This window comes from Lichenostomus cassidix, chromosome 13 (assembly GCF_008360975.1).
Source record: "Lichenostomus cassidix isolate B80296 chromosome 13, HeHo_3.0, whole genome shotgun sequence".
NCBI lineage: Eukaryota > Metazoa > Chordata > Aves > Passeriformes > Meliphagidae > Lichenostomus > Lichenostomus cassidix.
In genome coordinates, this window is record NC_139494.1 from 14,983,661 (window position 1) to 14,998,487 (window position 14,827).

The 14,827-nt window shown below is 45.9% G+C and overlaps 1 protein-coding gene across 1 annotated transcript; it reads right to left on the bottom strand.

Annotated features, from left to right (window-relative positions):
* On the bottom strand, positions 1-10,700 carry LOC146431334 (ovoinhibitor-like). Its single transcript, XM_085073860.1, has 16 exons — positions 10,553-10,700; positions 9,776-9,795; positions 8,843-8,979; positions 8,609-8,669; positions 8,004-8,137; positions 7,504-7,561; positions 6,398-6,534; positions 5,961-6,021; positions 5,094-5,230; positions 4,554-4,614; positions 3,081-3,214; positions 2,935-2,995; positions 1,518-1,654; positions 1,122-1,182; positions 647-762; positions 1-188 (listed from the first exon to the last, which is right to left on the bottom strand). The coding sequence occupies exons 1-16, from the start codon at positions 10,605-10,607 to the stop codon at positions 143-145; spliced, it is 1,416 nt and encodes a 471-aa protein (XP_084929986.1). The 5' UTR covers positions 10,608-10,700; the 3' UTR covers positions 1-142.
* Between the last annotated feature and the right edge of the window lie 4,127 nt (positions 10,701-14,827).

Genomic DNA, 14,827 nt, shown 5'->3' on the forward strand with positions numbered 1-14,827 from the left:
TGTTGCCAAGTCAGTTTATTGAACAAGTGTTTCAGGAGCTAAGGAAACAAGGCAAACCAAAGGGATGTTATTAGGGAAGGTCAGCCCATGGGAAGTCACGTGGAAGGGAGTTTGTCTTCCTGGGCTGAAGTCCAGCACAGACTTAGCATTCAGCCAAGCTCATGATGTTGAGAGTTGTCCCGCTTTCCCTGGTGAGAAAAGGAGAGAGGAGAATTAGACATGGCTGACACCTCTTTCCTCATTTCACTGGCCCAAGCGTTGGGTTAGGGTCGACTGGAGATGAAGAACATTCCCAAAAACCCAAATATCCCCTTTCATTATCCTCATTTAAGGAAAAATGAATGGTTTCATTTGTTTGGTACAATCCAGTTGGTTTGGTGAAGTAATTTCCACATGCCCTTGTGAGCTTGTGGAACAGATTGAGTGCTGGTGAAAATCAATAAAATACTTTTAAAGTTAACTAACAGGAGGCCAAGTACAGATCACAGAAATGAGCCCTTCTCATTTCCCCTACAATGCAAAAAAACCTAGAAATGTTCAGTATATACCACAGGCAGTTAGACAAAAAGGCATTATGAGATAGCCCTGCATTCACAGTAGGTGCAGGAATTGCTCATGGAAGGAAAGGTTTCACTCCCATACGTACAGGTAGGCATTGCAGAAAGCACATCTGTTGCTGTAGGTTTTGCCATCAGAGCCACAGTGGGGCATGTATTCCATGGTGCAGACATGAGAGACTTCCTTGACGCCCTTGCAAAGGTCCTGCACACAGAAAACAGATGAGAGTCCCTCTTCCTGAGACAAAACTGTGACCCTCAGCATAAGGAATGACACCCACTGAGAAATTAAACTGGCTCTAACATCATCATAGCCCACTCAAAGTGTCCTCCTGCTGGCAGATGTGATCTTGTGCTGTTTCTGCTCACTGCCACGTCTTCTCCTGATTTGTTACAGAGCAGTGGGATGGATGTTGGCTGTTTTATGAGCAGTGTGAAATTCCCAAGGGATCTCCTCAGGGCTGCACACCACCACCTCCTGATTTGCATCCCAGAGCAGAAGACAGCCCCCCATGAGTGTAACACACTGAACTCCACTCTTTAATTCCATCCTTTCCCACTTACTCTTGTGATGTCCTCTTCACAGCGTCCGTTCTTCCTTTTGCCAAGGTTGGTCCGATGCTCCCTGGAGGAAGGAGAGATCATTGCTAACCACAACCTTCCCTGTTACAGCCTCAGAGCAAGAGTAAACCTCACTCCCATGGAGCCAGAGATTCCCAGATCACCCAGCTCAGCACTGACACCAACAAACCCTTACAGATCAGACTCTGCCCCACTGATGTGGGGTTCCCTGTTCTCTGTGGGGTTGAACACCCACGTCAAACACCAACCAAGGCAAGCAGGAAAGCATGGGCAGACAGACAGATCCCCTTCAGCCCAGGGTTTCAGAAAGAGCCCTGGCACATTATTTGGCTCCCCCAGATCCAAACTGTGAATCCCCCAGGGAGGAGGAGCACTCACATGTTGTGGGCACACAGGGTGCACTCGCTGGCGTAGGTGACACCATCAGTGCCACAGACAGGGTCATAGATCATGGTGCAGGCCATCAGCTCCCTGCCATCCTTCAGGGTGGACCTGGGGTACTGGCTGCAGTTCAGCTGGGGACAACAAGGACAGACAAAGCTCTGCTATGGGATCTGCTCTGTGCAGGGAGCCCCAACACAACCTCCCTTCTTGTGCTTCTGCCTAAATCTGCCTACGCCAGATCCTAAAAGGATCTGCCAGATGACAAATTGTGGTTATATATTAACTCGTTCTTCATGGAAACTAACAATTTCCTTTCACTGCCTTCCCCGGAGAAGACTGAATCAAGGCTGGAAGGTAGACATTACTCACTGAGCTCTGCATTTATCACAGTGCCCCTATACCTTACTGAACCCACCAGGATATTACAAAAGGCAGCTCAGAAATAATCCGTAAATCAAAAATTATAAAAGCACGATTTATGCACTTCCTGCAGGGGGGCTGACTGTGACCAAGGTGTTTTTCATGGCCCACAAGAATGGAGGGAGATGTGCTGACAGGTCTTTTGTTGCAATGGGACAGTTCTGAGTGTTGAAACCTGCCAGCAGGACTGACAGCAGAGGAAGCTGATTTACGTCAGCTGATGAGCAGGCCTTGGGTTTAGCACTCCCAGTTTCTCCAGTGTGAACTCTTCTGTCCTGATTTATGTATCTCACCCGGCCTGAGCACAGAGCGTACTTGGGAAACAAAGGAATGACATTTCATAGTTTGTTTGTATAGAAATGAAATATCTGACTCGGGATGTTGACTCTTTCAAACACATGCTAATGAGGTGGCTTTGTTCTTCTATTCCCTAGTGAGAGTAAATAGTTTAGAGCTGGCCAAATATAGTTAATCTGGTATTTTTACACAATTCATGTTGGTATATATTGGATTACAATGCATTTACCAAAAAAAAAAACCAAAACCAGAGATGGGTTTAAATCCCCTGATACCTGAGGTATCAGCATTCAAAACACAGGCAATTTTCTAATCTTTGCAGAACATCCTTCTGTAAAACACAAGCACCAAGAAGGCTCCATGGGCCCTCTGTGTCTCCTGCCCATATTGCCAAAATATTCTGCTAAATTCCTGCAGCAGCTATGACAGAGTGCTGTGGGAAAACGATTCTCTGTGCAAAGCCTTAAATCATTTATTCTACCTGTCTCATAACTCAGTCCTCACCTGTCCTCTCCTCTTTCTTTTCCTGGCTGTGTGCAGGAAGTGCACAATATCCCTGCTGATGGGAGAGTGATATTCACCCACAGAAGGAAGGGCAGCCCCAGTGTGACCCCCATGGAGGCTACACCACCCAAACCAGCCAGCATTTGCTCAGGCTGTGCAAATCTCCTATTTCCCTTCAGCTTTCACTCACCAGGGGAGCTTCTTCTATGCACCTTCCGTCGTGCTTCTTGGCAACCTGGGTTCCGTATTCCCTGGAACAGAAAGCAGAGTTAAAAATGCCCAACAGGTAAACAAATAACTCTGTGGGGCTGTCGGGGGGTGACCTGCAGGGCTCACATGTTGTGGGCACACAGGGCACAGTCGTTGCTGTAGGTGACACCATCTGTGCCGCAGAGCTCGCGCAGGATGAAGGGACAGGCAGCGATGGCCTCGCCGGATTTGGTGCCACTCAGGTATGTGCTGCAGTCAACCTGGGGGGATAAAACAGCCCACTCTGAGTTTCTAGATTTTAAAAGCCTTTTTCAGGAAAATCAGAGGGTTTTTAAAGTTTAGAGCCACATTAGGAATTAATTTTGTAATTGCGGTTTGGTGTTTTCTGCTAGCAGAGGGAAGAAAGGAACAGCTGGCAGAAGAGATTATTTTCCTAGAGTAGAACATATACACATATTAAATCAAACATTCATGAAATCATAAAGATTGGACAAGACCTCTAAAATCATCGAGTCCAACCATCAACCCAGAACCACTGCATTCACCACCAAACCATATCCCCAAGTGCCACATCCACATATCTTTTGAACACCTCCAAGGAATTCCACCAGTTCTCTGGTCAGCCTATTACAATTGCTGATAAGACTCTCACTGAAGATTTTTTTCCTAATGTTAAATCTAAATGTCTCCTAACTCAACCTGAAGAATCAGATTTGAAGTGTTTGCCATCAAGTCCAAGCTGGCATAGTTTACTATATCTGAGATTTTGTTTCAGTGTTTCCAAAAGAGCAGCAAGAACTGTTTCACCAGCTTCTGTTGCAAAAATATTTACAATATTTAGAATCTATTAGTTTAAATATTTGAGGATAAATAGACAAACACCTACTGGAAATCAGTCTACATTAGCCAAGCATCACTGACACTTCACTGTCATTTTGCACAGTCTCCCCAGTGCAGTGTCTCTTATTATCCATATTTCCCACGTGGTCCAAGAACAAATTAAAGCAAAGACCACATTTTAACAACGTGCCTTTTCTACAGAAAATATATTGCAGTCCCTCAGGATGCATGAAATTATTTTTGGTGCTTCAGAGCTGCTCTGCATAAGCAGAATAAATGTGTTGAGATATTATCAGCTCATATTGTTACTGTGCAGGATAATAAAGCTATTTCTGTACACATACCTGAGAGCAGATTTGTCCTGGCTGACCAGAGTACCAGGATTTTTTTAACCTGCCTGTCTAGTGCAATGGAAATCCTAGCACTGAATAAATACACAGACATCTAACACAGCCTTCTACCTTCTTTCCTACTGTGCTAAAATGGGCTGCACGGTTCTTGGGCTGCCTCTGATGATTTCTGTTCAGAGATCAGCAATACTGGGACATTTTGTTTCTCTATCCTGGCCTGTCACCATCCTCCCCTGCCCTCCTGTACAGCACACTGGCAGCTGTGAGCAGCTGAGGAGAAGCACAGCACCAGCATGAACCCTGTGCATCACCCTCCACCCAACCCTGGGTGAACTGAGCCCAGCCAGGCTCTTCTGGAGACAGCAGAGAGAGTAGATGGTGCTTATTTTACAGCTAGAAGTGCACTTACAGGAGTACTTTCCTCCTTGCATCTTCCCTCATGGCTTTTCTTGACATCAGTCCCGTGTTGCCTGAAGGGAGAGGTTGGGGTTAGCACAATGACCAGCTGAGCTCTGGGACGCCCAGGTGCCACAGAAACCAAACCAAAACCACAGCCAATATATATGATAAAAGAGGCACCTGATTGTCTAATGAACCAGCTTCTCCCCATCATTAAAAAATGTAATTCTAAGTGGTAACAGACCCATCAGGTCTCCTCACTGTGAGCTATGTAACAGCTCCATGCACCCTTTCCTCTGCTTAAATACCCCAGTCCCATCCAGCCTTCCCCCTGCCCAAATATCACAGCCCTCAGAGTGCTCAGATTGAGAGCTGGCTCTCCCACAGCTTCCCCAGAAAGCAAAGAGAGCATCAGGGAACAAAATCAAGGTGACAAGGGCTTCAGGAGGTTGAAAGAGAAACACAGACATGTTAGTACCAAAAGAAAAGCCATCTGGAACACTAACCCTGGATTTCCACTGTGAAAGAGAGTCCTGTGTGCAATACTTACACGTTGTGGGCACAGATGCTGCAGTCGTTGTCATAGGTGAATCCATCTGAGCCACACACTGGGCGCAGGATCCTGGAGCAGCGAACCATGTCTTTGCCACCCTTCACCTTTCTGGCTGGGAATTTCTCACAATCAAGCTACAAAAAAAGCAGCATTGTCAAACCTGAGGAAGACCTTGTTCTCCAACCAAAAAAAAAAAAATTCCATCATAACAACAGAGACAACACCAGTAATACAACTCAGTTCTTGCAAAACCAGGCTGAATCAGTTCTGCCTGACCCCTCTCATGCACAGTGGGAACTCCATACAGTGTGTGAGGTGCCAAATCCCTGGGCTAAGCACCTTGCTCAGTCCCAACTACAAGATATGTCAGAATATAAAAATATTTAAAACTTAACCCCTTTTTAATTGTGCAGTGAAAGAACTTGGACGTAGCATTTGAAGGGCATCACCAAAGGAAGATCAAAGCCCAAACTGAACAACTTCCACATTTGTGTGTTAGTATGTCCCACACACCAGCTCTGGGACTTCTCAACTGATATACTCAGATCAAAACTTCAGGTGTGCCCCACATCCCAGAATATGTTCTCACCCAAAAACTGGTGTAGGTGTGAACTCATCATGAGAACTCTGTGCACAGCTCCCATCCAGCCCATCTGCCAGGGCTGCCAGGCAAGGAGGGCCCAGGGGACACCTGCCTCAGGACAGGTGGGATTTGTAGGCATCGTCAACACAAGGAGCTGACAAGGTTTAATAGCCATGGAGAAAGCCAGGCTTCAGGCCAGCTCACTTCCAGAGTAGATGTCACCTCAGGGAACCCTTGAGTTGGGGCAGCTAAAAGGAGTAAGCCTTATATTGAAGACTTACCTCAGCAGTCTTCTCTCTGCATTGTCCAACGTGCTTTCTGCCAACATGGGTCCTTTTTTCTCTGGAAGAGGGAAACAATTAAAATTGAGGAACTAAATGCTTAACCTCTTGGTTAAAGTCATGTGCAAAATGAAGCAAGCTATGGCCTCAGACCCTATAAAAAAAGTTCAGAGTGGCTACTTTACTCATTAACAAGCTCATCCCATCTTCTCATAACAGGCAATTTAAAGCAATATTCTGAATCCTTCCTTCCTCTGCCCAGCCCACAAGGAGATGCCTAATGACTCTTCATGAGCACACAGAAGGCACCAAAAAGAAACTCAAGGCAATTCCAAAACCAGTCCCATTTCTAAGAGACTTGAAGGAATAGGCATAAGCAGAAATGCAGCAGGATGATTCTCAGGACCCAGAAGGAGCATTTTGGGCATGAAACTCACAGGTTGTAGGCACAGATCGAGCACTCGTTGTCGTATGTGTTGCCATCTGTGCCGCAGACTGGATTCATGTCCCTTGGACAGGCTACCAATGTTTTGCCGTCTTTAGTGGTTTGTGTTCGGTACCTGGTGCAGTCAACCTGGCAAAATGAGGACAGATCAGTCTGGTGGAGCCTTGGCTATGCAGGAAAAGTTGATTCAAAACCTTTTCATTCTGTATCTCAGCCCTAATTGTTTCTGCATCAGGACAAAGCCCTGATAAAGTGCAGCTGAATTTCCAATCAGAAATTAAAATTCTGAATATTATCCTAATTCTCCAGGAATCAGGAAAAAGGACTATCTTGGAGAAGGGATACTTCAGGCTGAAGAACATGTACAACATTTCGAGTCTAGTCTCATTAAAAAAAAATCTTGAATTTGGCAAGAAACATTTTTCACCACCTGTAAATCTGACTAATATTGTTTTGGTTTGTGTTAGTTTTCTCCACACTTTTCCAGCTCTGTGATTACTTCTTAATTCCGATTCTCTGTAGTTCAGCACAGAATTTGAATGGATAGGAAAGAATGCTTATCTACCTGTTGGAGAATAGACTTCCTACATCTCAGAATTTTGGTGCTGAAACACAGAACCTGCTCTTTCTGAGGCATCAGACTGTTGGCCTCAGATGAAGATACAATAAACTATGCTCTATAAATATTTATGGTTAGTGCTCCTGTGAGTCTCACTACATCTGTGAATACAACCAGCATGGGAGTTTTGAATCCCTGCTGCTGAGGGTGGAAATGCTTGTGGTCTCTAGAGAGAAAACTGCCAACCTGCACAGCATGTTGGCAAGAGAAATCTTGTGCCTCTCCATGTTCTCTTGGGGACACAAGCCAGCTCCTCATCCCATATCCATCTCCTTCCTCATTCCTCAGTTTGGTGTGACCTTTCTGGAGCAGGGAAGATGCCAAATCCAGCCCCACCATGCAGAAAAGCAAAGCATGGACTGGAACCCTCATACACATTTTCCTATGGACCTCTTGCAGCTTCCCAGGGAAATCTGTGAGGTCCTCGGGACTTTATTAGCAGCCCTAAGAGACAGATTTTTGGCTTCTGTTGCACTTACAGCAACATCCTCTTTGCAGGGTCCATCGTGTATTTTGGTAACATTGGCATGGTGTTCTCTGAAAGGAAGAGAAGCTTTGGTTAGGAAGCATTGAGAATAACTTTTCCCAGGACACTGCAGGCACTGGGACAGTAAATCAGGGTCCCACCCTCCCTGTGAGACACTACAACTTCTTGACTTGTCTGAATGTGCCCCCCAGATGGCAGCTGCTAATGCACAGTATTCCCATCTCCCATGGGAATTAAGTGTCAGGAGTAATTAGGTGTTACAAGCAACACTTTGATCTGTTCATGGCTCTGCTCTGGTTCTTTTTGTGATTCCCCTCATGAGCACAGTCAAAAAAATGGGGAAAAAAACTAAAGCTGGCTGAAGAATCGTGAGCAGCCAACTGCAAGGAGACCTACAGAGACACCTGCCTTAAAACTGGTGTTTTACAGAAGTGCTTCTGAGAGCCTCAAGTCGCTGATTATCCAGGAGGACATTCCATGCATTAGACTTACGCATTGTAGGCACAGATCCCACAGTCGTTGTCATAAGTGAAGCTATCTGAGCCACAGACTGGTTTCATTATCCTTGGGCATGCTACCATGACGTGATCATCCACTACAGCTCTGCGGTAATTAGTGCAGTCAACCTGTAAAAATAACAGGAATGGAGAAAAAAACCCCACATTTTTAATATAAAGATCTTACACAGTCTTCTTACTCTCCCTCGGCCTTTAGGGACAAATTCAGCATCAAACTGATTTCACTATCAAAAGTAGAAACCAGAAATGCTATGGGAATTCTCTCCCAATAAAAAAAAAATTGCATAGCAAGAAGGACTGTGATTTGTGTTTTGTGAGGTCCTTCTTAAGATCCTGTTGGAGCTATCCAGGTGGTGAGATCCAACCTTCACCCAACATACTATTTTTCTTTTAGTCTCAATTAGAGAGGCTAAAAGTCTGAAGTAGAAAATAACAGAGACATGGTGTCAGATAACTAAAACTGAGAGGGTTTTTATGGGTTATCACCAAATTTTATCTCCTTTTGGGCTGTGCAGACCAGTTGTGCACATTCTACCCTCCTCCTGCATGGTGTTTGAACCATTACAGACTTTGTCTTACCTCGACAGGTTTTGGGTCACATTCTCCATCATGTTCCTTCTCCACACTGGCGTTGCGCTCCCTGGAAAAAAGCAGACCCATGTTGGGGATCACAGAGCAGCATCACCTCGAGGCTGGTGGTGTTGGCACCCAGCTGCAAAGGCAATGCTCCTCTGCCCAGCCCACCTTGGGGAACAAAGCTCTGCCTGGACCCCCCAGCCCTGAGGCCTCTGCAGGGTTCCCAGCAACACTCACATGTTGAAGAGGCAAATCCCACAGTCGTTGCTGTACGTGTAGCCATTAGTGCCACAGACTGGTTTCAAGTCCCTAGGGCAAGCTACCCAGGGCCTCCCATCCTTGGTGATGCCACTGGAGTACTGGTCACAGTCAATCTGTGAAAGCAGCACAGAATCAGCCCTGATTTTGGCTCCCTCACGGAACAAAACCCAGCAGCAGCTTTCCACCACGCCGCGGCTCCGGCTGGGAGGCAAATTAGAGGCATTATTGGGAATCTGCTCAGGCAGTCAGGAGGAGGGAATCTTCCCTACAGAAGTGTCTGATTATGCACTCAGGGTGCAGGGAGGCAGGGAGGGAGGCTGGCAGTGGGTGAGGCAGTGCCTAATGAAGGCGGCGGTAATTGGAGCCCCTCGGCTGCGCAGCGGATCCTCGCAGATCGTGCTGCACTCTGGTGAGTTACGGGAGCCTCGGAGCTGCGTGGGAGGAACCTGCAGACAAATCCACGGCTCAGGCCCTGCTGGTTTTGTCTCTGTGATATAGGTATAGAAATTAATGCGAGGAGCACAGTTTTCTGGGTCTTGCTGTATGGAAGCAATTATCAGAGTCGCAGTGTTTGATGCTTCCAAGCATCAAAGACAGTTTTCCTCACGAGGAGGAAAACTACTGCCTTTGGCTGGGAGTAACTAAATTATGCCTAGGAGTTAATATAATAGGAGTGTACAATTACTTCTTGCTTTTTCATTTTATTTAATGAACTGAAAATATTGCAAAAAATGGGCATCTTTTAGTTTCTCGTGAAATTGGCAATATCATTCAACCATGCACTGGCAAATATTATTTTAACAGCAAAGATTTCATTAGATTTAATCCACGTGCTCATTGGGTAGTTACATACTGGTTCTACTTTACCAGAAGCCTGAATAGAACATAATAAATAGATCTATAGCTCACCTGAACTCCAAAGGCAGTACCTGAAAGAAAAAAATGGAGGCAGAAAAAAAAATTATTGATATGCAGAGAACACATATGCAAATATTTTCATGAAACTAGTTAAATTCAGTGATTAGTCAACACTAGTTTATTTTGTTTAGGAAAACATGGAGTTTTACATTATTCCAGTAAACGGCCATAAGATGTATTAAAAGTTAATAAATAAAGTTTCATTCCATTTCTGAGGGGAGATAAACCATGTGAGAGCACAAACATCAATCCACCCCTAAGATGTTACAGGTAAGCAATACAGATACTTTCAATTCCATAGTCTTGGATTTCAAACTCTTCTAAGAGACTTTGATGTTTGACTTTCAAAAGTTTGGACATTGTATTTAAGATGACTGTTGCCACCAGCACTGTCTATCTCCAAACACATCATTCTCAGTTACCAGGAGCAGCACAGTAAACTCCCAGAGCAATCCTAGAGGCTAAAGTTTGCATTTATATTGCTCACATGGGTGATGATGTCATTTTTTACGGTTTTATTCTCCCTTTATACAGAGGGTTACTATGTGCAAGCTCCTGTCCTGCACCAGAACTGCTCCTACAAACCAAGAAGAAAATAGTTGCATGATATTTGCTGAAACCTCAACCTTGAAATGTAATTTTTTTCGCTGCCTATTTCTTCATGGAGTAAGGCTCTCTTCCATGTTGCGAGACCCAAACCCTTTTACTGAAATGAAAAAACTCTGACTCAGCCAGACTGATCCTTGCAGTACCCCAGGAAATACTCACCCAAGCAGCAGCACAGGGCAAGAGCTGCCCTCACCAAAACTCCTGTCACCTTCATGGCAGCCAGGGACACCCCTCAGTGCAGCCTGCCTGCTCTCTGTGCGGGAGAGGAAGACTGCAGGGAGGAGCAGGAATATATAGCACACCACGCTATCAAGTGGTCCCACCTCATTAGGTAATGCTCCCAGCCTGTCATCACCATTCAAAGCCAAAAACGTGTTTACCCAGCTCTGGATGTCTGGCTAATGATTGATGCAAGCCTGTGTGCCAGGAAGGGGACTTGGTGTGGCTCGAGGTGAGTGGGGACAGTGCCAGGACCCCTCTGCTCCTGTACACTGTGCCCTGCCCCTCTCATGGCTGCAGCACATTGCAGGCTCACATCGCCCCTCTGTCTACTTAAACGCAATTAGGACTTTCTCCTCATCTATAATTTTCAACTGAGCTGTCAACCGACGGCAAACCCCCTGTTATTTAACCTCAGAGCATGATTTTGTACTCTTCACTGCTGTATTTCAGCCCAGTTTGAGCCCAGGCAATTTCAGCCCAGAAGGTCACCCTGTGCTCTGCAGGAGGAATCCTGCTCTTCTCCTGTTTAAAAAACTCAGCAGTGCTCTGCTCTGTGTGCCAACTTTTCCTGTAATACAGCAAGGAGCAAAAATACTAAGTTCGGTCCTAAAAATCCATCTTTTTTGGCTGTTCCCTGATAACTCCCATGGCACCTTCTGCTCATCTGCTACCACCTCCCCCATGGCCAGTCCCTACCCCACCTTACCAAGCCTAAGTGACACCATCCCCCAGGGCAGCAGGCCAAATGTCTTTAATGTCTGCACAGACTAGATGTACTGTGCTTCCTTTACCTAGGAAGTCAGCCAACTTTGCAAAGATTGGTATTAGCCCACGCATGGTTTGCTTCCTGAAAATTCACCGTGCACGTTATCTCTTTGCTCTTTGTATCTCTAGTTTTCTTCAAATATCTCCTTAAGGCTTGCCCACTATTAAGGTAATGGAACTTAGATTGGCCCTGAACACTTTTGGTTTTTGTCCTTTATGTAAGGAGATTTTTGGCAATTCTTTGGATTAATCTCAATTGTAGACTTCTCAGTTGGGATTCTAAATTCTCCAAATCTCTCGCTAACTTTTAATCTTTCAAATTCTGTATTTGGTAATCAAAATCCTTGCTTGCAGATCTATTTTTGACATAATTTAAACAGAGCGAGCTTGCGTTGAATCATCACAGTTTTCTTTTCTAAGAGAAGGACATTTCCAACATCTTTCTCACTTGAAAAGCAAATCCACAATAACACAATTTTAGGGATTACCTGGTGGAAAAATATTTGCTTTCATATCCAGGAGCTCTGCTAATATTAGTCGTTTGCGGTGCGCATCTGCAAAGCTAAAGCCTCTCCAAATGCCAACGTCTCCTGCAACATTAGGAACACGAGGGATCATCTCCCTGCTCATATTCCTTGGTTTCATTCCTTCCCCCTGAAGTTCTGCCCTATGTTTCTGACCTTTCCCTTGTCTCAGTTCCACCAAGTGTCAAGGGCTGCAGACCTTTGGGTCGATGCAGACCTCAGCTACAAGGACCCCTTCTCATCCCGATTACAATATCCATCTCCCAGGGCTTATTCCAGCCAAGACCAGCATCCATTAATGCTTCCTGGCAGTGGAAAATGATTCCTGACAACTTAATTGCCAGGCTCTCTAAAAGCTGTCATGGTCAAGCAAATTCCTGGCAATGTCCACAGCGATGACACCTGAACCCTATCAGAAAGGAGATATTATTTGCAAACCAAATCTGCAGCTAAAGTGGATTGACTCAGCATGTTCTGTCAAGAACAAAGTAATTCTCTTCCAACCAAGCTATTAAATTTGGGAAGTAGTTTGAAATAGGAGGCAGAGTAAAGGGACAGGAGAGCAAACACCTGTCAAGGTTCTAGAGAAGGAACTAGGATTTAGAAAACACCACAGCTACAGCACATGTCTGCTGTCCCCTGTGTCAGACGAGGCTCACAGAGCTCATCTTTGGGCTCCTGCCCTGTGCACAAGGAAGATCCATGCTGTGACCCCACCAGCAAGCTGCCTGCTTCACAGAGAGTGCTTCAGCAAAGCTTTTTCCACCAGGAATTCATCCCTCAGGACAGAGCCTTTCAGGAGCAGAGAAGCAGGTGCAGCACATTCCACCCATGCTGGACTGGGAGACCTTTGGTTATGTTTACACCCTTCTGCTTGTGCAACTCCCACTTGCAGCGATGCTGTGTTGACATCTCCCTGTTTATTTTCCTTTGCTGCAAATCCCACCTGGCTGAGCAGCTCTGGACATGAGCACACCACTCCTTTCTTCTGCTGCCTCTCCAGGTTACCTCTGGTCCCAGCTGTGATTCATCTGTCTCTATCTCTGCAGGATTTCACTGACACAGGCCAAGAAAGGAAGCACCCCCTTGGAGGCAAGAAGGCAATTAAAGCCAACTCATCTGTTTTTCAGAAATATATGCAGAAATAGACCATGCTTCCCACCCTCAAACCACAGGGGTGGTTGTTACTGCACCCAGCACTGAGCTGTTTCTTTTAGGACCTTCTACATCAAGGATCTGGATTTCTAATCTGCAAGCAGTTGCATCGTGGTTTTAGTGAACAACTTGAGTAGAGTTGCTCATACCTTCACGCAGAGGAAAGCACTGAAAGATTTTGTGTTGCAGTTCCAGGGGAAGAGCTGGGCTGCAGGAGAGATCTTGCAGCAGAATAGAGCAGGGAGATCCCAGGGAAATTGCCTGGATGAGAGTCCCTGTAGTAGGGAGCTTCCTGTAGTAGGGAGAGCCTTTCAGGGAAAGACAGATGTTCTAACAGATGCCAAGCAGGAGCCCTAAAGAGAAAAAAAAAAGAGGCCCATTCATGAGTCCCCAGGGTGAAAGCAGATGAGCCATGGAGCAGAAATTATGATAATCAAGACAAACAATGCTGCAATCCCCAGGTACCCATAATGCAGCAGTTGTGTGGTGGGACTGAGCATCACCAGGGTGTAGGGAGAGCCAGAAAGAGTTCTGCAGAAGAGCCAGAGGAGCCACCACCAAGATCTCTATGTCACAGTTCACCAAGTTCTTAAAGGAAAAAATACCCCTAAAATGCAAGCTTTCCAGCACTGTCTGCTGTGGCAGCCTGCAAAAGGTGCCCTGGGCAGAGCACAGCCAGGCCAGGGCTGTCCCTCATGTGGCTGGAGGGCAGCAGGGAGCTGCTGGGCAGAGTTCCCAGGCTCCAAACAGACTGAATGCAGAGGACTGAAAAACACCACGGGGAGTTCAAGGTCTGCAGAGGCATCTGCCAGAGTCAACAGTCCTCACTCCCTACCAAGAGCAGCACTAGTAGGCCCTGAAGAGTTGCATAAGCTCCTGACACTTTCTATGAAAAAAAAAAGGAAAAAACACTAAGACACTTCAGGTCCCTGCAGAGGGCATTTCAGCTCAAAACCCAACCAGGTTGAGAGGCTGGAGACCGAAGTGTTGGTTCATAATCCCAGTTCTGCAAAACCTCAGGAACTGCTGTGAACCACATGGGGTCTGTGGTTATTGGCAAGCAACACCCTTAATAAAGTGTAATTTACAGCAAACCCAAGAGTCCCCGGAGCGCTGGTACCTTTCCAGTTTCATAGAGGACTGGCTTGGCCTCGTTACCATTTCAAAGGGCAACACAAAGGGCAACCGAGAGCAAACAGAAAAGAAAGAGTGGTAAATCTCCAGCACCTCAGGAGTTTTGCCTCTTTCTTCCCAGGAGTAACAATGCATGGCATCCCTCTGGAGCTGCGCTGTGCCACCAGGGACATTCCTCACCTGCCAGCCCTTGGAAAAACCTGCAAAAGGGGGTTGAAAGCAAGAGCAGAGCAAGCAGGCTGCTGGGAGCAGGATGGAGCCAGCAGTGCTGCTCACAGCAGCACAGGCAGCTTTAGCAAGTCCCTGTCCTGTGCCTCCTCAGCAGATGGGCTTGGAATCTGATTAACCATCCCTTATCACCAGCTGCGATTTTTGTGGATGGTAATTTCTGCTGGCAGCAGGAGAAATTTAGAAGGTGCTCAAATACTGACAGAAGAGGCTACTGGGGCAGTCTCCATCAGTTTATTGCTTTTCAAGCACAGTTAATGAAGGTTTTAGGGGTCATTATTTGAAAACTTAAATACTTGAAATCACTATAAATCATTGTAGCTTTCAAGTGCACTGATTTTCCTTTGCAAGGATTTATTTTAAGCCACAAATTGTGCACTGCTTTTATGAAATCATGTAGATGTCC